This window comes from Dendrobates tinctorius, unplaced genomic scaffold (assembly GCF_039654945.1).
Source record: "Dendrobates tinctorius isolate UK_male_01 unplaced genomic scaffold, ASM3965494v1 ptg000160l, whole genome shotgun sequence".
Taxonomy (NCBI): Eukaryota; Metazoa; Chordata; class Amphibia; order Anura; family Dendrobatidae; genus Dendrobates; species Dendrobates tinctorius.
The window spans coordinates 4,132,810-4,156,678 of record NW_027361827.1 but is presented as its reverse complement, the minus strand read 5'-3'; the positions used below and the strand labels follow the sequence as shown (position 1 = coordinate 4,156,678).

Here is a 23,869-nt window from a genome sequence, read left to right as displayed (position 1 = left end):
AGCTGTTTATGGACCATTAATATTATTATTTCCCTCCTCCAAATGATTTGAGATTGTTTCTCAATGGATTTGTACAGATTATGAGTGGCATTAAAAATGGAAAATATTATGAACTTATTCTCTTTGCTATGATTTTATTACATGGGTGTGTTAACATTTTATTTCCACTATACACAGCTTCTTCTTTGGATGATAGTGCTTTAACTTGCTTTTGTGGATTGCACTGCAAACTGTGTTCGTAGACATTGATTTCTGAAAATATAAATGAGTCCATGAAGTGATTTGTTTGACAGATTCATACATATTGTTAATGTAGTGCCACACGAGGACTCTTAGATTAAGAATATCCATTATGAAACAACGGCTTTAACCCTTGTTAACATGGATTTCTACAGAAAATCTGAATTTTTGATGATATTATGTAATGCAGGTGGTTACATATTAAAAAGTCCATATGTAGAAAATGAAGGGTTGCACTCACCGAATAAAATCCAACAACAATGGAGTGTGAGGACGATGGCCGTTTCACACTATTGCACTTCTACTGGTCATCAAAGTGACCAGTAGAAGCACAATAGCGCGAAACGGCCATCGTCCTCACACTCAATTGTTCACTGTCCTGCTGAAGATGTTTTAAAAGGTGCCAAATAAATGTTGGATTTTATTTGGTGAGTGCAACCCTTCATTTTCTACATATGGACTTGCAGTACTGTTTTTTCTTGGGTGAGCACCCGAAGATTGGGGCATGATATCCTGCGGTCTCTTGTGGATTCCATCTGTCTTCATTAAACACAGGAGGTGTAACGGCCATGCTGATCACTTTATGCTTGTGTGGATTACACATTAAAAATCTTTGCATGTCTATGATATGATTGTAGTTCCAACTATGATAAATTGTTGTATCACTTTTGCTACAGTGTTCCAACTAATAAGTAAGGCTTTGCTGATCTTCTTGTTGTTATTATCGTTCTTGTGTAAGGAAATTCTTTTCTGTCTCAAGTCTTGAGACATTTCTTTTCCATGTGGTGCCAGCATGAAATCAGAAGAGGTTCTCTTTGTTAAGTAATACCCTTTTATAGTCAATTGTCTGCTGGACAAATGTTTCATGAACAATTAGACCAGACTTACATGTGGTTGAATTCTTGTTAATTAAAATTTTGTAGTCTAAACTTTAATTTGGTTCCTAAGACATTCATTGGTGTGTACTCATTTTTTGCAATAAATTCTTGAATTCATTTAAGAAATTACTGTTTTGGATGTGCAAAATAACATATTGCATTCAATCAATGGCCCATATTAGTGGGAGTGTATTGTAGTATGGTATTCCACAGAAAATATCGATTCTGAAAGGAAACAAAATTATATATACATATTATATATTGCTAAAATAATAAAACGAACACTAAAATGCCACATCGTAGATATCATTGAATGAATTATTCCAGTTGCAAATCTTTATTATTTACAAAAAAAAAATTATCAATGTAAATCAAAATTAATATCCCATGGAGATCTGAATTTGAAAAATCAAAGTTGAAAGTCAAATTACAGACTGATTCCACTTTAGTGGTAATGACTCAAGGCAAGAAAATTATGCTCAATAGTGTGTGTGGCCTCCACAAACCTTTATGATCTCCCTACAACGCCTGGGCATGCTTCTGATGAGGAGGAGGATGTTCAGAGGGATCTCCTCCCAGACCTGGATTAAAGCATCAGACAACACGTGGACAGTCTGTGGTTCAGCATGGCATTGGTGGATGGAATGATACATGATGTCCCAGATGTTCTTGATTTGATTTAAGTCAGGAGAACGTGCAGGTCAGTCCATAGCATCAAAGCCTTCATCATGCAGGAACTGCTGACACTTTAGCCACATGAGACCTAGCATTCTCATGCATCAGAAGGAACCCAGAACCCACTTCACCTGCATATGTTCTCCAATGGGTCTGAGAGTTTCATACTGTTACCTAGTAACAGTCAGGGTACCACTGGCTACAACACCATTACTGACCCACTGCCCAACTGGTCATGCTGGAGGATGTTACAGGCAGAAGATCATTCTCCACGGTGTTTCCAGACTCTGTCACATGTGCTCAGTGTGAACCTGCTCTCCTCCGTGAAGAGCACAGGGTGCCAATGTCGAATCTGCCAATCTTGGTGTGCTGTAAGCCCAACACCCACTTGCGGATGTCAGGCCCTCATAGCACCCTCATGGAGTCTTTCAGACAGTATGAGGAGACACATGGATGTTAGTGGTCTGCTGGAGGAAATTTGCAGGGCTCTGGCACTCCTTCTCCTGTTCCTCCTTGAAAATAAGAGGAGGTAGCAGCCCTGCTGCTGGGTTCCTGCCCTCCTACAGCCCCCTCCACCTCTCCTAGTGTACCACCCCATCTCCTGGTATCTGCTCCGTACTCTGAACATTGGGCTGACAGATCCAGCTACCCTTCTTGCCACAACTCACATTGATGTGCCATTCTGGATGAGCTGAAGTACTTGAGCAACTTCTATGGGGTGCAGACACCTCCTCATGCTACTGTACAATACATGTAGAGGTGAAAATCCTACAAAAATTCAAAAATATTACAGAAAAAGGGGCAACAATGCTTACCTTGCCAGAACAAATGCACTACAAGATGCAGCCAGCCCATATATCAAAGATGTTAGCAACACAGGTGCAAAATACTAAATAGACAGCTACTCTTGAATGCTAAATAGACAGCCTACCAATTAATGGAGAGGGTGACTGCTTAGTATATGTTTGCACAATAGAGGCCTGTATAGGGCTCAGTTCATATGCAGGTAATGCATAGTGTCTGGTTCACTACCTATTAGTCACGCCCATTCTATTCGATTAGGCGGGCTGGCCAGCACTCTCTAAATCCATCCCATGTGAACACCCCTGTTTACAAGACCTAACATGCTGGGCTTGGCTGCAACCCAATTTGCTGCCTCCTGCCAATTAAATAAACATCTTAAATGGGAGGAGTTCAAGCAAAGAAAAAAAGAGGAGGCTCTTTCTCTTTCCTCTAACCCACGTGTATTTTTCAAGAAATTACAAGCTTTCCAGAATTAAGATTCGCTCAAATTTATTGATGCAAATCAACTTTTTTTATCTTCTAGATATGTTACTCGACATACAAATTAACATATAGTACTATCAACATCATTCATAATCTATCCAGATACAGTAGTTCTACCATTGCCTTAAATCTCCTCGCATATACTGTAGTGGGACTGTGAAAAGATTAGGCTATTTTGATGAAAAATACACATGCTTATCTCTCATAGTTGACAAAATTTTAATAAACTCTCCTCTAGCATAGCACTCCTAAATTTAAATCTATTTGTTCCCAGGAACTTACATAAAATTTGATGGTCCGACGTTTTCTCTTTCGGTCAACTTAGCTTGAATAAAATAATTTTTATGGAACAGTAGAATGGGTCCAGGTAGAAGCGAGTAATCGCGAAACGGCCGTTGTCCTCTCTCCCCCCGCACGTCTCACAATTCCTGCTTGTCAACTTGCTGTCCATGGCACTTATGTGAATAAAGGACTATTGGAACTGATTTATGCTGGTGAGTGCTACATTTTTTCTTCTACTGTTCCTTGGATCTCGTCTGCTTTCATTAAGCACCAATACCAGCTATACTTTGCGTAGTGTTCAGATTTATTTGGTTTCTTGTCTGTTAAGTGGTGATTTGTGTTACCCTAGTGCTGTTCATTTTTTTCTCTTTGCTTTGGAAATAATTTTTATTTTATAGAACAATATATTTATTGCTGTTTATTTATTTTACTCACTTATACAGCACCATCATATTCTGCAGCGCTTTACAGACATGATCAACACTGTCCCCAATAAGCTAAATTCCTTATCTGTAGGTCTGTGTAGTGTCGGAGAAAACCGGAGAACATCCACATAACACGGGGAGAACATACAAACTCTGTGCAGATGATGTCCATGGTGGGATTTAAACTCAAGACCCTAGAGCTGCAATGTTTACCACTGAGCCACCATGCTGCCCTGTCACATATACAAACTGATGTAACAAGCTCTATTTGCCTTATATGAAAATTCTGAAGTTAAGTACTTGTAGACAGAAGTGACAACTGAGTGGTCAATTTTACTTGTTCACAAGCTCTGTGTATTTTTACTTAGATTCAAACCCTTCTGCTGTACTGAGACTTGGTTGATAGTTTTATTTAATCTCTTTTTATATTGAGATTTTAACAATTGTTATCATTTTCTTATTTTCTGTATATGACTGGAATGTGAAGCATTTTATTTTCTTCATGACAATACTCAACAAGAAGAAATTTTGAAAGAAAATAGTTTCCATTCCACCATTAATCCCGTATATTCTTTTCCAATTTTTCTTGTTTGCTTTTGTACTGAGGCTAATGAATGGTTCAATAAGTTGTACTAATATAACCTAGTTGTATTATATTTAATACTGTTTCATACATACATAAGAAACCAAGTCAGCATTTACGTGCAAGCACAGCTGTGTGTTCATTTGACTTACAAATGCAAATACAAATCTGCTGAGCTTTGTGAAATAGAGGTGTTGTCTGTAATGGCTGTGCAAGGTCACCAGTTTCTAGATGGAATACAACGTCTTGGGGGAACTGGGTCTTTTTTTATATTTAGCATTTCATTCTTTATTACCAGGATTTAATACTTCTATACTTTTATTTGAATAGTTTGCCCTAGAGTATTCATTTCATCAGACTTGGTAATGACTCACAGCCTATTAACTATGTAATATAAAGTCAGTTCAGGAAATACCCAGTATCAGTAAAACACACCATTATATTTTATGTCTTTTAAAAAACTGTTTTTGGTGGCATTTACAATTTTGTGACATTTTATAAAATCATTTTTTTTCTCATTTTTTAAAGTTACCCCTTCTCGACTAAGGTCTTGTCCCAGCCTTTGATGTGGACTCAAACACTTAGCACACATTTTTCCCTGTACATGATGACTGATTGAATCAGTCATCACGTACCCTTTAACAGCCACGGTTGGAGCAGTGTTCCGCCTGTGGCTGTTAACCAGTTAATTCTTACTGTCAATCTCTGACAGCAGGATTTTACACATGCGAGCAGAAAGCATGTCATACATCCCCCCATCAATACCCCTTTTTAATGTGACAGTGGGATGCCGATAGGTTGTCATGACAGGCAGGGGTCTGCTGAAGACCCCCTTGCCTGTCATTACAGTACTCCTGTAAACACTGACACATGTCCAGCACCAGGGCCGGCGTTTGGACCAGGCAGACCAGGCAGATGCCTGGGGCCCCCACCTACAAAGGGGGCCCCCTGCATCTGCAGTCCATTTATGAAGTGCCCAGAGGGTGTACAGCAGTGAATAACGCTGTGCATTGCTCTGAAGTCTTGGAGTGTCTCTCGCAAAGCCCCTTGAGCCCCCCTGTCTCTCCCTGCAGTTAGGTTAAAAGTTGAGAGTGAGGGGGAGGGTCCGATTACAGCACAGCAGATGACTGCAGCTCTATGTCTCCTCCTGTGTCATGGCTGCTCCTAGCACTGACCTGAGAATGGATATGCCTAAGTGAAGCCACAGAACCTGGTAAGAGCAGCAATATCAGGTCAAAGTGCAGTGATTTACTCACTGTGGTCCCAGAGCTCTGTGCTGATTGCTGTAGGATCAGGATTCACAGCCACATACAGCAGCGATCAGCATCAGCTCTGACCACAGTCACTTATCACTGCTTGTAATGTGACAGGGCGACCTCCTGTCACTACTGTCTGGATGACATGACAAGGATATTGTCTGCTGAATCAGGGGATTTATGATATAGAAATAAATGAATTCCCATGTGAAATAACAAGGGTAAACCATACATTTATATAGTACTAGTACAGGTTAGCATAGGAATCAGCGTTTTTGGTGCCTTTTTTTTTGCAGCCAAAATATTAATGATCTAGTGGATGGCTTACACAGTAAAATATCAGTATTTGCAGATGATGCAAAACTATGTAGGGTAGTTAACACAAAGGAGGACAGTTTGCAACTACAGACAGATTTGAGTAAATTGGAGAATTGGGCTGAAAAATGGCAAATGAGGTTTAACACAGATAAGTGTAAGGTTATGCACATGGGAAGGAGAAACTGATGCTACAATTACTTACTAAATGGGAAACTGCTGGGGAAATCAGACATGGAAAAAGACTTAGACATCTTAGTCAATAAGAAGCTAAATTGGAGTGCCCAGTGTCAGGCAGCTGCCACCAAAGCAAATAGGGTCATGGGATGCATTAGAAGATGCCTGGGGACACGAGATGAAAACATAATTCTCCCTCTGTACAAATCACTCGTCAGACCACACTTGGAGTATTGTGTGCAATTTTGGACGCCGGTGCTCAAGAAAGACATTACTGAACTTGAAAGGGTTCAAAGGCGGGCTACTAAAATGATAAATGGAGTTGGTTTACTACAATACCCAGAAAGGTTATCAAAATTAGGTCTAATTACTCTATAAAAGAGAAGACTTAGGGGAGACTTAATATATATGCACAAGTATATCAGAGGGCAATACAGAGATCTCTCCAATGAACTGTTTGTACCAAGGACTGTGACAAGAACAATGGGGCATTCTCTTCGTTTGGAGGAAAGACAATTTCTGCACCAGCTTAAAAGAGGGTTCTTCATGGTAAGAGCAGTGAGGCTCTGGCATTCTCTTCCTGAGGAAGTGGTGATGGCCAACTCACTGAATGAATTTAAGAAAGGAATGGATGCTTTTCTTGTAACAGTATAGAAGGTTACGAATAACATAATATTATAGGTAGATGGTTGACGCAGCTTAGGGGAAGGAATTTTTTTCCCTATGGAGAAAATTGGCTTCTACTCTGTGGGTTTTTTGCCTTCCCCAGGATCAACAATGCAGAACAGCTGCACTAAAAATAGGCTGAACTAGATGGACATAAGGTCTTCCTTCAGCCTTCAAAACTATGTTACTATGTTAAAGCTGGCTCTCTTGGCAGTAAAAACACTGCTTTCAAAATGCCCATTTTTTAGGGTATGTGCAGACGATCCGGAAATGGCAGCACTTTGAACGTAGCAGACTTGTGCTCCGTCTAAACTGCTGCCATCTGTTGAACGCAGGTGATTCCACATGTGGTCACTGAACCGTGCGAAATCACTGCGTCCAGTACATGGTAGGGGTGAGATTTTCTAAAACTTTTTCATTGCTTTCTACGGGTGCAAAAAATTGCTGAAAGAAGTGACGCTACAGATTTAAAGAACGCTGCAGTTGTGAAATTCAGTCAGGAGAAAATAAAAGGGTGTGCGGGAGATCTCTGAAAATCTCAGTCTTTGCTTGTGCTGTAAAATGCTGTAAGCTTCTTATTTGCAGAAGAAAAAGCTGCAGAAATTCTGCATATGAACGTGGCCAAGAGCGGCTTTTTAAAGTGCCAGCAAAACATATGAGATTTCCGAAATCTCCTGCATGCGCTTGATTTTTTTCAGACTGAATTTCAGAACTGTAGCACTTTTTAAATCTACAACGTGTCACTTCTTTCAGTGTGTTTTCACCTTTAGAAAGCAATGAAAGAATAAAAAAGAAAGCTGCAGATATTGCATCGGTATTTTTTGCTGCAATTTTTGAAATGGTTTTGGTGAATTAAACTATTAAGGCTACTTTCACACATCAGTTTTTGTGCATCAGGCGCGATGCGGCGCCGTGCCGCATTGCCGGATCCGGCATAACATGTGAAAAAACTGATGCACCGGTTCCGGTTTTTTACCGGATCCGGTCAACGGATTATGCCGGATCCGGCAAAAAACCGGAACCGGTGCATCAGTTTTTATCAGTTTTTCCATCCGTTTTGTCCGTTTTTTTGCCGGATCCGGTTTTTAAAAAAACGCCCAAAAGCCACCATTGGCTACTGGCATTTACAGAAAATCCTATATATACCTTGGTATACACCCTGTTGAGAGGTTGTTGTTTTGGAGCAAGATGGAAGCCATTATTGGGAACATCGCTCAGGCTTACATTGATTTCACTTTTGAGGCCAATTCTTTGGCAGCAATTGTCATGGCGAAGGAGCGACAAAGGCAGCGTATCATGCGTCTGCGCCGACGTCGTTTCTGGATTCACCCTATAACTGCACAGAGGCTGACACTGGGAGTGTTTGCAACGTTATATCTGTCGTTGCGAGGAAATCCAGAGAAGTTTTTTCAGTATACGAGGATGAAAGTGGAAACTTTTGATTTTTTGCTGGACAGGGTTGGAGAACTGATCCGGAGACGTGACACCTACTGCCGCTTCTCCATCTCACCACCGGAGCGTTTGATGGTCACTCTCCGGTAAGCAATTGTTATTCTTTGTCCTTCAAAGCAGACTTCAGTATACTGGAAATGTGTCTCCTCCTGTTGTTGCAGTTATTTTGCATTAATTATTTTTTTAACTTTTCCCACAGATTCCTTGCAACAGGCGAATCGCTTTCGTCGCTACAGTACCAGTATAGGATTGGGATTTCAACATTATCAGGTATCATCAAGTATACATGCCGCGCATTGTGGGACATTCTACATGAAGAGTTTATCCCACAGCCCACAACAGAGAGGTGGCTCGAAATATCTGACCAATTTTACAGCATCTGTCAGTTTCCGAATTGCCTGGGTGCAGTTGATGGCAAGCACATCAGGATCACTAAACCAGCAGGATCGGGATCTGAGTTTTTTAATTATAAAAAATATTTCTCAATAGTCCTGATGGCGATTGCAGACGCCAAGTACAAATTCATTGCGGTGGATATTGGGGCCTATGGACGCTCCAATGACTCACAAGTTTTTAAAATTTCAGTAATGGGACGTAATTTGTACGGAAACACATTCCAATTCCCACCTCCAAGACCGCTTCCTCAAACTTCTGGGCCACCACTGCCATTTGTCTGCGTAGGTGATGAAGCGTTTCAGCTGTCAGAACACCTGCTGAAGCCGTACGCAAGCAGAGACTTGACACCAACAAAAAGAGTGTTCAACTATCGCCTGACACGAGCACGGCGGATGGTGGAGTGTTCGTTTGGAATTCTTACCGCTAAATGGAGAGTACTGTTGACCGCAATTAACTTGAAAACAGAAAATGTGGATGAGGTGGTAAAAGCATGTGTTGTGCTACACAATTTGGTTATTAGTAAGGAACAGATTGCCATCGAAGACAATGATGTTGAAACCACATTGCATGATTATCGCAGTGTTAATGTGCGAAGTACTCTAGCAGTGTCCAGAATGAGGGACACATTTGCCGAGTACTTTATGTCACCTGAAGGTAGAGTTGAATGGCAGGATGACATGGTTTGAGATGTTAAAACCAATTTTTAACCTTGTTGTACCAAACCATTTCTGTGGTTTAAGTTACTGTACCCTTCAATTTTGGTAAAGTATTAGTACCTTTGTATCAGTATTCTATATTGTTTTACTACCTATTTTTTGTACCAAAATATTCCCATTTTTTAAATTCCTGACAAAGCTCTTTTAAAATTGAACAAAAATTATCATTTAGTTAAAAACTTTCTACTAAATCATGTAGTGTGGTGTGTAGAAAATAATATAGGGGCTATAAAGCGGTATCCAAGGACCTTCCACAGTACTGCCCACCAGCAGGCCTCCCCCCACCGCCACACACGTACGTAATTACTCATACATGTTCTTGTACACACACTCCCATACATTCACATACTCACACACACCTACTCTCGCACAATCACTCACACACACACACTCATTGAGTTTTATAGATCGACATGTTATATTAACAGTAAAACAAACAAAAACATTTGACAGACTGAAAATTTTTTTTTATTTTTATCAGCTTTAGCTGGAATTTTTTCTTTTATATTTTTGTAATAAAACTTTTTTATTGGTAACAACAAAACACATTAAAGATTGGTGTAATGTGTAGCGGAAATAGTATTGGAGGGGCTCTCAGTTTGGACCACTTCAACAGGGGTGTTGTGGGAGGATGTAGTTTGTGAGGGGTCAGATAGCAAAGGACAAGGTATAGGAATGGAGAAAGAAGGTGAAGGGGTGGATAAAGCTGATGAAGGGGTGGAGAAAACAATAGACGGGGGGAAACTAAACTGTGGGTGAAGGACGCTTGAATTTGGGATGTGGAAGGAGACTGGATGTATTGGGAAGGGAGTGTAGGTTGGGAAGGGAGTGTAGGTTGGGAAGGGAGTGTAGGTTGGGAAGGGAGTGTAGGCACGGATGCAGTTGGGAACTGGTACGGGGAAGCAGACTGGAAAGGGGCAGGAGGTTGATACTGGGTAAAATGGTATGGTACAGGAGGGGTAGGAAGGACCGGGCCTGGAGCAACTACTGGGCCTGTTGGAGGGGCTGCTGATGTCACCTGTGCTAAGGCCACCTGGCAGGCTTGCAATACATGTAGCTGCTGTTCAGGAGTTAGGTTGTCCAGCCGCTCAATCACAGCTTTGAAAAAAGAATGATGCGGCGCTTTATTTGCATCTAGATGCATCCTTTCAACACGCGTGCCTAAATCAAGCACCTCTCTAGTAACAAGATTGAACCCAGCAGACATTTGCTGGGTCATGACTTTCATAGTGTTTTGAAAGGATGCATGTAGATTCATAAACTCTGCAGCCAACTGCTTTTCCTGACCCCGCTGACGCAGCCGCCCAGAACTCAAAGGTGTTCTATAGAGGGCAGCTGTGTCAGAGGGGTGAGGTAAAGGAAAGCCTACCTCGTCAACAGCAGCTTCATGTAATGAAGCCTGCACAGATGCTCCAGCAGAGGTGGATGGGGCTGAGGGATCACACACAAGGGAAGGCAGGGAGGGTGCAGAGGGGTTGTGTATGTTGTGGTCCATGGTGGCGGCCTCCTGGGGGATCGCTCCAGAAGGGTTCAATGCAGGCTCCCGCGTGCTGCTGAAGGTGCTGTTGAAAAAAGTAGAAAAAAATAGACATTAATATCATGATATTCATTAGCCCTGGCTGCCAAAAAAAAGATTACACATTTGACCATTTTTTATTTAGTCACTTCTGGTAGGAATGTTTACCTTCTTGTCACCATAGTTGATTTCAGGAATGACAGGGCCTCAGAATACTTATAGCGGCTCCTGCGTCCTCTTGATCCGCTGGGAGCCTGCATCTCTTTGTTGAACTCCTTCTTGAAGCGATCCCGCATTGACCGCCACCGCAACTGAACTCTTTCCCCTGAAAATTGAAAACACAAAATGATTAGGATCAAGCACAATACATCCGGAAACATTACTGAAATGTGAATACTTACGATGTTCTTTCTGTGCCCGAGAATGGAGTTCCTCCCAGTTAGATAGCACAGCCTGGCAGACTTCCTCCCAGAGTCGTCTAGTAACACAAGCATCTGCATGGAAGCGGTCCGCCATATTCCAGAGCGGCTCACGATCTCTCACCATATCAATCAAGAGGTCCACATCAATAGCCACATCCTCACTGTCGGAATCGTGAGCATGCTGTGAAGCCTGTTTAAAGACAAAAAAGGTAAACATAACAATCACAGCATTATGTACAAACCTTATAAAAGTCCTAAAAAAAAAAAACCTTACTCTATGGCGACCGCCCCGGCGTGGTTGCCGACGACTCTGGGAGGCACTTTGAGGAACTCTCGGACGAGCCACAGATTCAGAAGCCTATAATGAAAAAAAAAAAGAAGAAAAGGAAAATTAAATGCTGTTATGTTGATCTTGTTTTTAGGTACAGTGATGTGTAAGAACATGTTTTAGTGCAATTAATGCAAAGATACTTACATGCGGGGAGCCCACTCCAGGCATTTCTCCGCTACGCCCGTCTCCTTCTGAGAGACCCTCTGGTTCAGCTTCCTATTAAACAAGAATGCATATATAGGGTTATGTGTACCAAGAATGTTCTGGCAATAATAAAAAAAAAAAAATACCTCATTTCGCTGGCGATGTGAGGGAGGGCTCCCAGAAGAAGACATGTCTGGCTGAAATTCTGTAATGAAAACAATTGTTACCTACAACACTAACCATATTCAAAGCTTTCAGGCCTGTATACTTACAATATGGGTTGCAAATTAGGATTTTGCAGTAGTGTCCTGGGCAAGTTCCTGCATGAAAAAAGCACGATGTAGTTTAGATTTGTGCTGTGTGCAACATTTATTTTTACAATCAAACAAAACAACAAAAATAGTAAAAATGGGAAACTGGGTCTGAGCAGAAAAAGTAAATTAATGTGCATGCAAAATGTAATTGCATATGAACACATGACCTTTACACAGAGAAAACCAAAAGCAAAACACAAAACAAATATCCTGGAATAAAAAAGTAAAAAAATATATTGCAAAAATTGCATGAAGGTAGTAATAATAGTAATAATAAGGGTATTTAGTTAACATAATTTTGATCAAAATAATGTAGAAGCCATCCCGCCACGTCACGGCAACCCTTGTGGGACAGGAGTAAAAAATAAGATTTTTTGAATTCCACTCTCACCATGCTATAAAATGCAGCTTGGACAACAAACCATCGCAAAATTACTATGTATATACTCGTGTATAAGCCGCACCGGCCCAAAAATTGGGAACACATAAGCCCAGTGTGTAACCCATACACTATGGCCCCATATGCTGTTCCATAGAATATGCCCCCATATGCCAAAAAAAAAAAAAACCTATTGTGGGTCCATCGCCCCTGTCTGCCACTTCTTGTGTCAGTGACTGTTCATCCAGCAGAGGGGGACACGCACTTCTCACATCAACGCACCCACTGAGGATGCAGCAGAGACCGCAGGGAGCAGCAATGGACCCAGGAAAGGTGGATATCACTATGCTTGCAATGCACAGATTCAGGAATGGTAACGTTACCACTGAAGACAGGAAGGGAGACAGTGGAGAAGCAAGCAAGGCTACAGATATGACAGCAGGATGATCTGTGACACCCCTGCTCCCCCTCTGACCCACAGGGAGATGACCCGTGTATAAGCCAAGAGGGGGACTTTTAGCACCAAAAATGGGCCTAACATCTTGGCATATACACGAGTATATACAGTACCTCCCCCTACAGTATTTACACATAAATTCACACACCCACCCACGCAAACTACTTCACACTGTCCTTCATAATTAGAATCCCCCCCACACTGATGACCACACCTGAAACTTTTTAAAAACAATAGTACAATGTATGAACAACATACATGTGTGTGTGTGTATATATACATATACATGCTGGGCAGGCAGCAGCAGGTACAGCATGGGACTCCAGCGTGGTGGCTAGCAGTGACAGCAGTGATGGGGGTTCTGCGGCAGAGGGTTCAAGTGGCGGTTGTGGGGGTCATGGTGGTGACAAGTTTATCTGGGAAGGCGGCAAGACAGTCGCTGGCTGTGACGGGGATGGGTGCGCAGGTATCGGCAGTCACACAGACAAAACAAAAAGCTATGCTTGCAAGAAAATTTTTATACTCACACTCAAACTCCTGCTCGCTGGAGGTCCAATAGTGGATGGCTGTCAAAAATCCAGTTGGTTGCTGGATGTCTGTCTGGCTGGTGTATATGTGGCAGAATCCAGTGGCTGTGTGTGTCTCCAGTAGCTCTTTCTCCTCTGTATTTAAGGGTGATTAATGCCCTCTCTCTACCTTTCCTATAGGGTGGGTGGAGATTGGCAGGTGTTTTTCCCCAAATTTGATACTTTTTGGAGCATGCTCAGTGCAAAAACCGGATCCGGCGCCGGAATCAGGCAAAAACCGGATGCCGCCGGATCCGGCGAACATAGACTACCATTATAAAAAAAACCGTATGTCGCCGGATCCGGCGTCTCCCGTTTTTTTACCGCAGACAAAAAACGTTACATGTAACGTTTTTTCCAGACGCCGGACCGGCTGTTTTTGCCGGATCCAGCAAAAACCGGATACGCCGCATAGGCATCCGGCGCAATGCGGCAATAATGAAACTCTATGGGGAAAAAACCGGATCCGGTGGCAACAGGCGCCGGATCCGGTTTTCACACTTTTCGCCGCATCGCGCCTGATGCACAAAAACTGATGTGTGAAAGTAGCCTTAGTGTCATTCACACGTTCAGTATTTGGTCAGTATTTCACATCAGTATTTGTAATGCAGAAACAGTAGTGAAACAATCAGAGGAAAAGTATAATAGAAACACGACACCACTTCTGGATTTCTCACCCTCCTGGTTTTGACTTGCACATACTGATGTGAAATACTGACCGCATACTCAACGTGTGAACGTGGCCTTAAACATACTGTAGATAAAGCAATCATCCTCACTTTAAAAAAAGCTGAGAAAAGTGTAAATAACCCCAGAAAACAAGCTGAAAAACAGGTGTTTTGAACGCAACATTTTTACTGCCAATTGAACAGGTTTTGGCCACTGAAAAAAATGCATGTGAACATAGCCATAGCGTTTCAGAGTAAGACTATCTGTGGTGTTACATAGGACTGCAGGTGACATCTACTACATTATCTGTTCTCCAAGAGTTATTACTGCTATCTCTGGTGTTACATAAGATGAGGTCAGAGTCATGTGACTGGTCACATGAGCCGGGGAGGGCTTCTGTTCTGGAGTGTGCTATGCATAGAGGGAATTGTATGGCGATCGGTACACAGCCCCTTCTGAAATGACAGGTGGGCGTGGTGGCTGATTCACAGTGCGGGAAAACTGCAATCCCGGCCTGGATATTGGGTGGGAGTGTCAAAATCAGGACTGTTCCGCTGGATCCAGGACAGTTGGGAGCCCTGCTGTGTTATCTGCAGTGTTAAAAAAAAATTAAGAGGGGGTTGGGGGACAACTCTTTGTCTTGGGGCCTGGCCCTCCAATCTTTTCTGATCCTAGCCACGCTCCTGTGTAATGCTAATAGTGGCAGACCCATTGACCGATATAAGGCCCCTGAATATGGGGGCCACAGTGCCAGCACTGGCTCCAGGCCCCTCTGCCACCTGTATCCACTTCCTGCTCATGTAATGTAACCTAAATGTGTGGTTTTACAATGTTAACATTTGGGGCCCCACTTTAAACTTTTGCCTAGGGCCCCACTTTGTCTAAAACCGGCCCTGGCCAGCACTCATTAGAAATTGTGATTTCTGCTATGCATGGCATGGGCAATCATATGATCGCAGCTTCAAGTCTCCTAAAAGGACTATTAAATAAAGTAAAAAGTAGAAAAACATTTTTAAAAATACAAATTAGTTCTCTTTTGCCACAATGAAAATAAAATAAAACAAACAGATTTCGCTGCATTTATAAAAGTCCAATATATCAAAATATAAAAATTGCGGTAATCCAATCGCTAAATGGCGTAAGAAGAAAAAATTGAAAATGCCAGAATTCCTTTTTTTGGCCTCTGCAACACTGCTATTAAATGCAATAAGAGATGGTCAAAACATCATATCTACCCCAAAATGGTATCAATAAAATGTAAGCTCAGTGTGCAAAAGACAAGCCATGACACAGCCCCAGATCCTGAAAAAAAAAAGGTTATGGTTCTTGGAAAATGACGATACAAGCAAAAAATTTTTTCTTACAAATTTCAGAATTTATAAAACCTTCCCAAAGAACGTGAATAAACCAAAAAAGTCCAAATACATGGAGACTTTAAAATAATTTTATTAGTTACAAAAAGTATGAAAAGAACAAAAGGAGAACCACCAAAAATTAGACATAGTGCAATACCATAATGTAGGGAGATAGTAATCACATAGTGTACACATGGGCCATGATTAAATAAAGTGATCATACATAATCCTAAAAATAGTCAATATAAAGTGCAATAGTGATCAGACACAAAGTCCACACCTGTTCCGTCATACTGCATTCCGTTCTGCCTGTTTCAGTACCTGCACCTGCTGTGTGAACAAGTCTCTACCTGTTCTTTCATATACCACTCCTGCCTGCCCTGTGTCTCTGCCTTGCCAGCCTGCCCTTTGTCTCTGCCATGCCAGCCTGCCCTGTGTCTCTGCCGTGCCAGCCTGCCCTGTGTCTCTGCTGTGCCAGCCTGCCCTGTGTCTCTGCCGTGCCAGCCTGCCCTGTATCTCTGCCTTGCCAGCCTGTCCTGTGTCTCTGGCTTGCCCGCCTGCCAGTGTCTCTGCCGTGCCCACCTGCCAGTGTCTCAGCCATGTCCACCTGCCTGTGTCTCAGCTGTGTCCGCCTGCCAGTGTCTCAGCCGTGCCCGCCTGCTAGTGTCTCAGCTATGCCCGTCTGCCAGTGTCTCAGCCGTGCCACCATCTCCCCAAGTGAGATCAGCAGCCACAACCAGACACCACCCTGGAGTGGCACCTGGCAGCTGCCTGCCGAACAAGACTGACCTCATCATCAGAGGCTCCAGCGAAAACCAAGGCAGCTGTCCTAGTCACGCCCCTTCCAAGGTAGTCTGGTTTGTGGCACAGAGGGGCCACAACCCCCTGGCTCACGACCACCAATTAGGGCATGAGCGTGACAGGGAGAACCACGTGACCCAAGTGATAGCAACTCATACAGGAAGAAAAAGTACATGCCCCCTGTGATAGCAACTCATATAGGGAGAAGAAGTACAAGCTCCCAGTGATAGCAACTCATACATGGAGAAGAAGTACATGCCCCCAGTGATAGCGACTCATACAGGAAGAAGTACATGGCCCCAGTGATAGCAGCTCATATATGGAGAAGAAGTACCTGTCCCCAGTGATAGCAACCCATAACAGGGAGAAGGAGTACATGCCCCCAGTAATAGTAATTCATACAGGGAGAATGAGTACACGCCCCCAGTGATAGCAACTCATATGGGCAGAAGTAAACGCTCCCAGTGATAGCAACAGATTCAAGGAGAAGAAGTACACTCTCCCAGTGATAGCAACTCATACAGGGAGAAAAAGTACACGCCCCCAGTGATAGCAACTAGAGATGAGCGACTTTTCCTTTTTTAGGGTCGAGTCTAGTTTCATAAAACCCGACTTTCTCAAAAGTTGAGTCGAACGAAATCAGCCGACAATCGTGAAAAAGTCGAAGGTCTGACTGAAACACGAAACCCAATGCAAGTCAATGGGGAAGCAAAGTCGGCAGGGAGTGGAGGACAGTAAACACACCTACATGCCGGACCGCTTTTTTAGAGTGTGCAAAAACTCTCTCTCTCTCCCTCCCTCCCCCCGGATGTTGCACATGTCATCTCATTGCCCACAGTGTACGTCCTTGCTCATTGGCTGGAAAAAAAGTCACGTGCAAGCATTATGTGAAATCCAACTTTGGCCCTCGGGTCGCCGACCGCATGGGTGACCTCACGCTATGGTCGGGTTTCGCTCGGCGAAACCCGACTTTGGCGAAAGTCGGTGACTTTTGAATCTGACTGACCTATTTCACCCAACTCTAATAACGACTTAAATGAAGAAGTACAACACTCCCCCAGTGATAGCAACTCATATGTGGAGTACATGACCTCAGAAATAGCAACACATACAGGGAGAAGAAGTACATGACCTCAGAAATAGCAACTGATACCGGGAGAAGATGTGCACAACCCCAGTGATAGCAACTCATATGTGGAGAAGTACACGCCTCCTGTGATAGCGACTAATACAGGGAGAAGTGCACGACTGCAGTAATAGCAACTCCTACAGGGAGAAAAAGTACATGTCCCCAGTGATAATGACTCATACAGGAAGAAGTACATGCCCCCAGTTGTAGCAGCTCATATACTGTATGGAGAAGAAGTACATGCTCCCAGTGATAGCAGCTCATATATGGAGAAGAAATACATGCCCCCAGTGATAGCAGCTCATATATAGAGAATACATGCCCCCAGTGATAATCAGCAGCTCATATATGGAGAAGTAAATGCCCCCAGTGATAGCAACTCATACAGGGAAAAGAAGTATATGGTCCAAGTGATAACAACTCATACAGGCAGAAGAAGAACATGCGCCCAGTGATAGCAACTCAGAGGGAGAAGATGTACACTCCCACAGTGATAGCAGCATACAAGGAGAAGTACACTCCCCCAGTGGTAGAGACTCATACAGGGAGAAGTACATGCTCCCAGTGACAACAACTGATACAGGGAGAAGAAGTACACTCCCCCAGTGATAGCAAATGATACAGGGAGAAGAAGTACACACCCCCAGTGATAGCAACTGATACAGGGAGAAGAAGTACACTCCCCCAGTGATAGCAACTGATACAGGGAGAAGAAGCACACACCCCCAGTGATAGCAACTCATACAGGGAGAAGAAGTAAACGCCCCCAGTGATAGCAACTGATACAGAGAGGAGAAGTACACTACCCCAGTGATAGCAACTGATACAGGGAGAAGAAGTACACTCCCCCAGTTATAGCAACTGATACAGGGAGAAGAAGTACACGCCCCCAGCGAAAAGTATATGTTAACACCCACTCGGACTTAACTATCGTTAACTCACTAGGAGTCAAATACTTTGATTGCTAGTGTCTCCATAAAGGAAAGGCAAAATGTTTTAAAAAAAAGTTTGTTTGCTATCCAGCCACTATTAAATTGTTTGTCCAACTCATCATAAAATTTACAATACAATATTTTACTATAGACTAAAATAACATGGCTGTGGCAATTTAAAAAAAAAACTGCAAACACTACCAATAAATATAACACATATACAATAATACTTGTAGAGCAATGTAATGACAACAGTAAAAAATAATTCAGTTTGATAAAATAGCAAGTATTTTATCATTAAATATAATGTAAAATGTAGAGACACGTAGAACTAATTGTAAAATGTCTACTTCTTTATCTTTAGAGTATTATTATGTTATGTGAAGTATTCTCAAAGCTAAGACCAGAAGTTACACAAACAGTTCATGCATGCTCAAGTTGAAAGAGTATGCATGTCCTGTGTTGTGTACTGTGCATTACTCACAGACATCACAAGCATGGGGAATCTTGCAAACAGTGTGTTTTCTAAGGATATTGTAGTAGTTTTTTCAATGTAGGGAGCGTGGCTAAATTTAGTAGCACTTAAATTAGAAAGTACATGACATATACCTCCTTAGCTAAGAATAAAAAGTATATCAGTAAGAGGAATTCATCTTTATTTTAAATGTATATGGACAATGTATTATGGGACCTTATGGAAACTTTGGTCTCCTAATTTCCTTTTTATTGTAACTGCTTCTAAACAATCAACTGTGAGTTATCACATTATCTAAAATGGAGCTTAAAAGGAATCTGCCATCAGTTTTTTGCCACCTCATCTGAAAGCAGCATAGAATAGAGGTAGAGACCCTACTTTCTGGGCTACTTACTGTAGTTTTGATAAAACTACTGTTCCATAATCTGGAGATTATCACTATAAGGCTAGAAAACCTGCTGCCAGGCAACCACAGGTACAACCTAGAGCTTCCTTTCTGATGTTGTCTTTGGGGTGATTTGAACCTAGGACCCAATGCTGCACAACAACAGTGGTAACCACTGAGCCACCATATACTCTATTATCTTTCAAAGTTATCAAATATGCTCAGCCCAAATTTTACACCTACACATTGTTTTCATTGCTAGGCTCCATTTATCATAAAATGTATTTATAGTTCTCTGTCAATCCTATCCTTATTTGCATTGGATAAAAATATTCCAAGTGTCCCTGCCCTTTATACGGGCTCAGCTTGCTAGCCCGCATCTTTTCTCACACGTGACTGCTGATTTAACTAGCCGTCATGTGTCAGACTCCCATACTTGTCATTTTAATCCTCCAGTGAAGGCCAGCCCGTGGCTGGAGTTTATAGAAAATTATGCTGATGCCCTGCTGTATATAGCACAAGTGATCGAATAATCACAGCTTCAAGTCCCCTAATGGGACTATTAAATCGAATAATATGTGAAATTTTTTTTTTTTAAAATAAGGAAAGAAAACAAAAAAATACAAAATTTTAAGTCACCCCTCATTAAATAAAATAAATACCTATTTCATATTGCTGCTCTAGTAAAAGTCCAATTTATCAAAATAGCATGGCAGAGGAGCTAGGATGTCAGGCTAAGGCCGGGGTCACACTTGCGAGTGTAATGCGAGAAACTTGCGCATCAATACCCAGCACTGCTGCCGGCACTGGGAACCGGAGTGTGCAGCTGCATAGATATTCATTCAGGCACTAACTTCGGTCCTGAGTGCCAGTGGCAGTGCCCTGGCCTAATACAGAGTCATGCACTTTGCTAAGAAGATCAGTGCTAAGCGAGGATGGCACAAAAAGCTCATCTGGTGACAAGCCCTCTGATGCACCAACCTGAGCTTACACAATGCACTGTCTGAGATCAATCCGCAGAGCACACAACACCACCCCTTCACTAGGAATTATGACTGGATTCTCGCCCTCAACTCTGGAACAAAACTACCTGATAAAGCATCAGCCTTATCCCTGTCATCACATGCGCTGTACATGTATGGTGCATGTCGTGTCCCCCCTTTGATGTGGGCTTCGGCAGTGAGCCCACATCTTTCCCAGGACATGTCAGCTGCTTTGAACAGCTGACATGTGCCCGGAACAGCTGTGGTTGGAATTGCGATCCACCTGCAGCTATTAACCCATTAAATGCCGCTGTCAAACTCTGACAGTGGCATTTAACGCGTGCTTTCGGCCACCAGTGACACCCATCACGTGATCGTGTGTCACCGATGGGTTGGCATGACAACCAGAGGTCTCCTGGAGACCTCTATGGTTGTCAATGCCGGATTGCTGTGAGTGCCACCCGGTGGCTGGCGCTCATAGCAAGTCAGCAATTCTGCTACATGGAGGCAATCTGATCATCGCCTGTATGTAGCAGAGCCGATCGGGTTATGGCAGCTACTAGCCTTCCATGGAGACTACTGAAACATGCCAAAAGTAAAAAAAAAGTTTTAAAAAATGTAAAAAAAATAAAATAAAAGTTCAAATCACCCCCCTTTTAAATTAAAACAATAAAAAAACAAACATACACATGTTTGGTATCACCGTGTTCAGAATCGCCAGAAGCATCAATATAAAAAAATTAACCTGATCACTAAACGACTTCACAAGAAAAAAAGTAAAAACTCCAGAATTACGTTTTTTGTTCGCCGTGACATTGCATTAAAATGTAATAACAGGTGATGAAAAGATTGTATCTGCACCAAAATGCTATCATTACAAACGTAAGCTTGGCTTGAAAAAATAAGCCCTCACCCAACCCGAGATCAAAAATGGAGACGCTACGGGTCTTGGAAAATGACACATTTTTTTTTTTTAAAACAAACTTTGGATTTTTTTTCACCACTTAAATAAAAAAGTACCTAGACATATTTGGTGTGTATGAACTAATAATGACCTGGAGAATCATATTAGCTGGTCAGTTTTAGCATTTGGTGAACATGGTAAAAAAAAATTCAAAAAACAGTTGTAGAATTGCGCTTTATTTTTCAATTTCACCGAACTTGGAATTTTTTTCCCATTTTTGAGTACACAATATGGTAAAATCAATAGTGTCGTTCAAAAGTACTACTGGTTCCCAAAAAACAAGTCCTCACATGGCCAAATTGATGGAAAAATAAGGAATTAAGGCTCTGGGAAGAAGGGGAACCAAAAACAGAAATGCAAAATCGAAAAAGGGAGCCGGCATAAAGGGGTCAATATTCTTAGTACTAGGGAGAAATGTCAGATAGAAATCAAACTGAGTGAAAAATAGGGCAGACCGGGCCTGTCTAGTATTTAAGCACTTAGTAGCGTAAGCTTACAGTAAATTTTTGTAATCAATAAAGACTGTTACGCTATGTCTAGCCCCTTCCAACCAATGCCTCCATACCTGGAAAGCTCTCTTAAAAGCTAAGAGCTCCGAATCGCCTATATCATAGTTGGACTCTGCTTGTGGGAGTTTTCAAGAAAAAAAAGCACAAGGGTGAAAGTAACTGTTCTCCTTCTGTGAAAGAAAAGCACCCATCCCCACAAAAAGCGCTACCTCAACCACAAAAGGCATATCAACATTGGGTTGACTGAAGACAGTACCTACCTTGGTCATATCAGTAAGAGACTTGACTATGACTGAGAAGTTCTTAATGAACTTACAAAAGTAATTAGCAAAACCTAAGAACTTCTGTAAAGCTTTAAGATTACTAGGTTGTACCCAATAAAGGATGGCCTGTACCTTAACAGGATCCTACTGAAAACCATAAGCAGAAACCAAATGACCCAAAAATTGAATCTGCTGCACCTCATATTGACACATCTTTATCTTGGCAAACAAATGATTGCTATGAATAACCTGAAACACCTGTTGATCATGCTCCTGATGTTCCTCATGAGAATCGGAGTGAATCAAGATATCATCCAAGTATATCACTACAATTCTACCCACCAAAGAAGAAAAAATATGATTCATGAAATTCTGAAACTCTGAAGCAAGCAAGTTTTAATTAATAAAGTGCAAATGCATAGACAATCATTATTAAGATACCCTTCCTCGTAATCCTAGTGACCCATAGAACCGATGAAAAATTATATCCTGTATTTCCATCATTGTCTCAAACATTAAATCCAAACAGAAAGAGAAAGAAGCATTCATGACCTGAAAGTAAGGCTGGTCAGAGATGCAGACAGGAGTCTGTATCCACCCCTCATCTGACGGGCGCCGTTTTGCTTCTTGCTTCTTCCAGGGATGTGTATAGGAGGGAATGATGGAGATTCAGCATATAACTTTGTTATTGGTTCTAAGGATCACTAGGATTAGTACTTCATCTTTATAATGCCCTGGTTATCACCTCGCTGCCTTACCCTTATTCCATTGTGAATTTGAATAACCTAAGGATGGGTATCTTAATGATGATTGTCTTTGCATTTGCACATTATTAATTAATATCTTCCTGTTTCTGCAATATAATTCTGCATTCTACACCTGCACATATTGCCCTTTTCCTCAATATGACAAATCACATTGTATAAATCCTTTCATGGTTCACTATGTCATTTAATTGAATTTGCTGTGTTCCCCTCCCCCCCTATTTTGTAGCAGTGTTTGCCCTTCTTTTTATCTTGTTGTTTTATGTTATCAATAATAAAATATTATGTTTTAAAAGTTTCTAGTTAGGATCTTTTCATGTCTGACGGCCACTGCCGTAATGGACGAGTGTTTAAAAATCAACCATGAGAGATAGCCTCAAATCATTAGAACCAGTGTCCTTGCATATTAATATATTTTTTTCATTATCTTTACCTTTAAGAAATTCATTATTGTATCTTAAACACTGAATCATTACATGACCCTCTTAGACTGCAGTACAGAATGGGCAGGTTTTCCACGTTCAATTTCCTCCTTGGACACACTGCAGGGCCCAATTTGCATTGGTCTCCTTCCTTAATACAGTAGTATGAGAGGGAGAAGTCACTGAAACACCCTCAAATTTGTTCTTGTCCTTAAATCGTTTGTCCAAACGCAAATGACCTCTTCCAAGGACAATGGGGAAGGTGTATAAACCATCATATCTCGTATCTAACTTGAAAAGACCTTGGCCAAATTGACTGCAGAGAGATGAGTCATTCCAGGAGGTTTCTATTACCCAGCTCTGAACTGTAAGCAGTAGTCCTCCACTTGACGATTTCCCTGGACCAACTTGCTGATCATTTAGCAGCAGCAACTTTATCGGGCTCGTCATGAATGAGCACCAGAGCAAAGAAAAAAGCATTCACTGAGAAAAACACTAAGGAGTCTTCAGATAGAGAAAATGCCCAAGCCTGAGGATCTCCACATAGTAAAGACAGAACAATACCCACGCCTTTGACTCCTTCCTCCAGATAAGGCAGGACAGAGACAAAAGTACAACTTATGTGAAGAAAGAAACATAGAAAACTTTGGTCCCCATTGAAACAATCCAGTAAATATACCTTAGGCTCAGAAGGTTGTTTTAGATGGAGTAGAACTTGCGTACTGGAGGACAAAGCATGCT

The 23,869-nt window shown here is 41.9% G+C and overlaps 2 protein-coding genes across 6 annotated transcripts in view; one reads left to right on the top strand and one right to left on the bottom strand.

Moving 5' to 3' along the window:
• LOC141052415 (complexin-1) overlaps positions 1-23,869 on the top strand; it is a 424,490-nt gene that overhangs the window by 262,310 nt on the left and 138,311 nt on the right. The window lies entirely within an intron of this gene.
• On the bottom strand, positions 11,081-13,572 carry LOC141052413 (uncharacterized). 2 transcript variants are annotated; one of them, XM_073549641.1, is made up of 5 exons: positions 13,439-13,572; positions 12,034-12,081; positions 11,908-11,966; positions 11,762-11,833; positions 11,081-11,644 (listed from the first exon to the last, which is right to left on the bottom strand). In XM_073549641.1, the coding sequence occupies exons 3-5, from the start codon at positions 11,950-11,952 to the stop codon at positions 11,081-11,083; spliced, it is 681 nt and encodes a 226-aa protein (XP_073405742.1). In that variant the 5' UTR covers positions 11,953-11,966; positions 12,034-12,081; positions 13,439-13,572. The 2 variants fall into 2 exon arrangements, with proteins under 2 accessions (XP_073405742.1, XP_073405741.1); XM_073549640.1 differs by lacking the exon at positions 13,439-13,572 and having other exon boundaries at positions 12,034-12,277.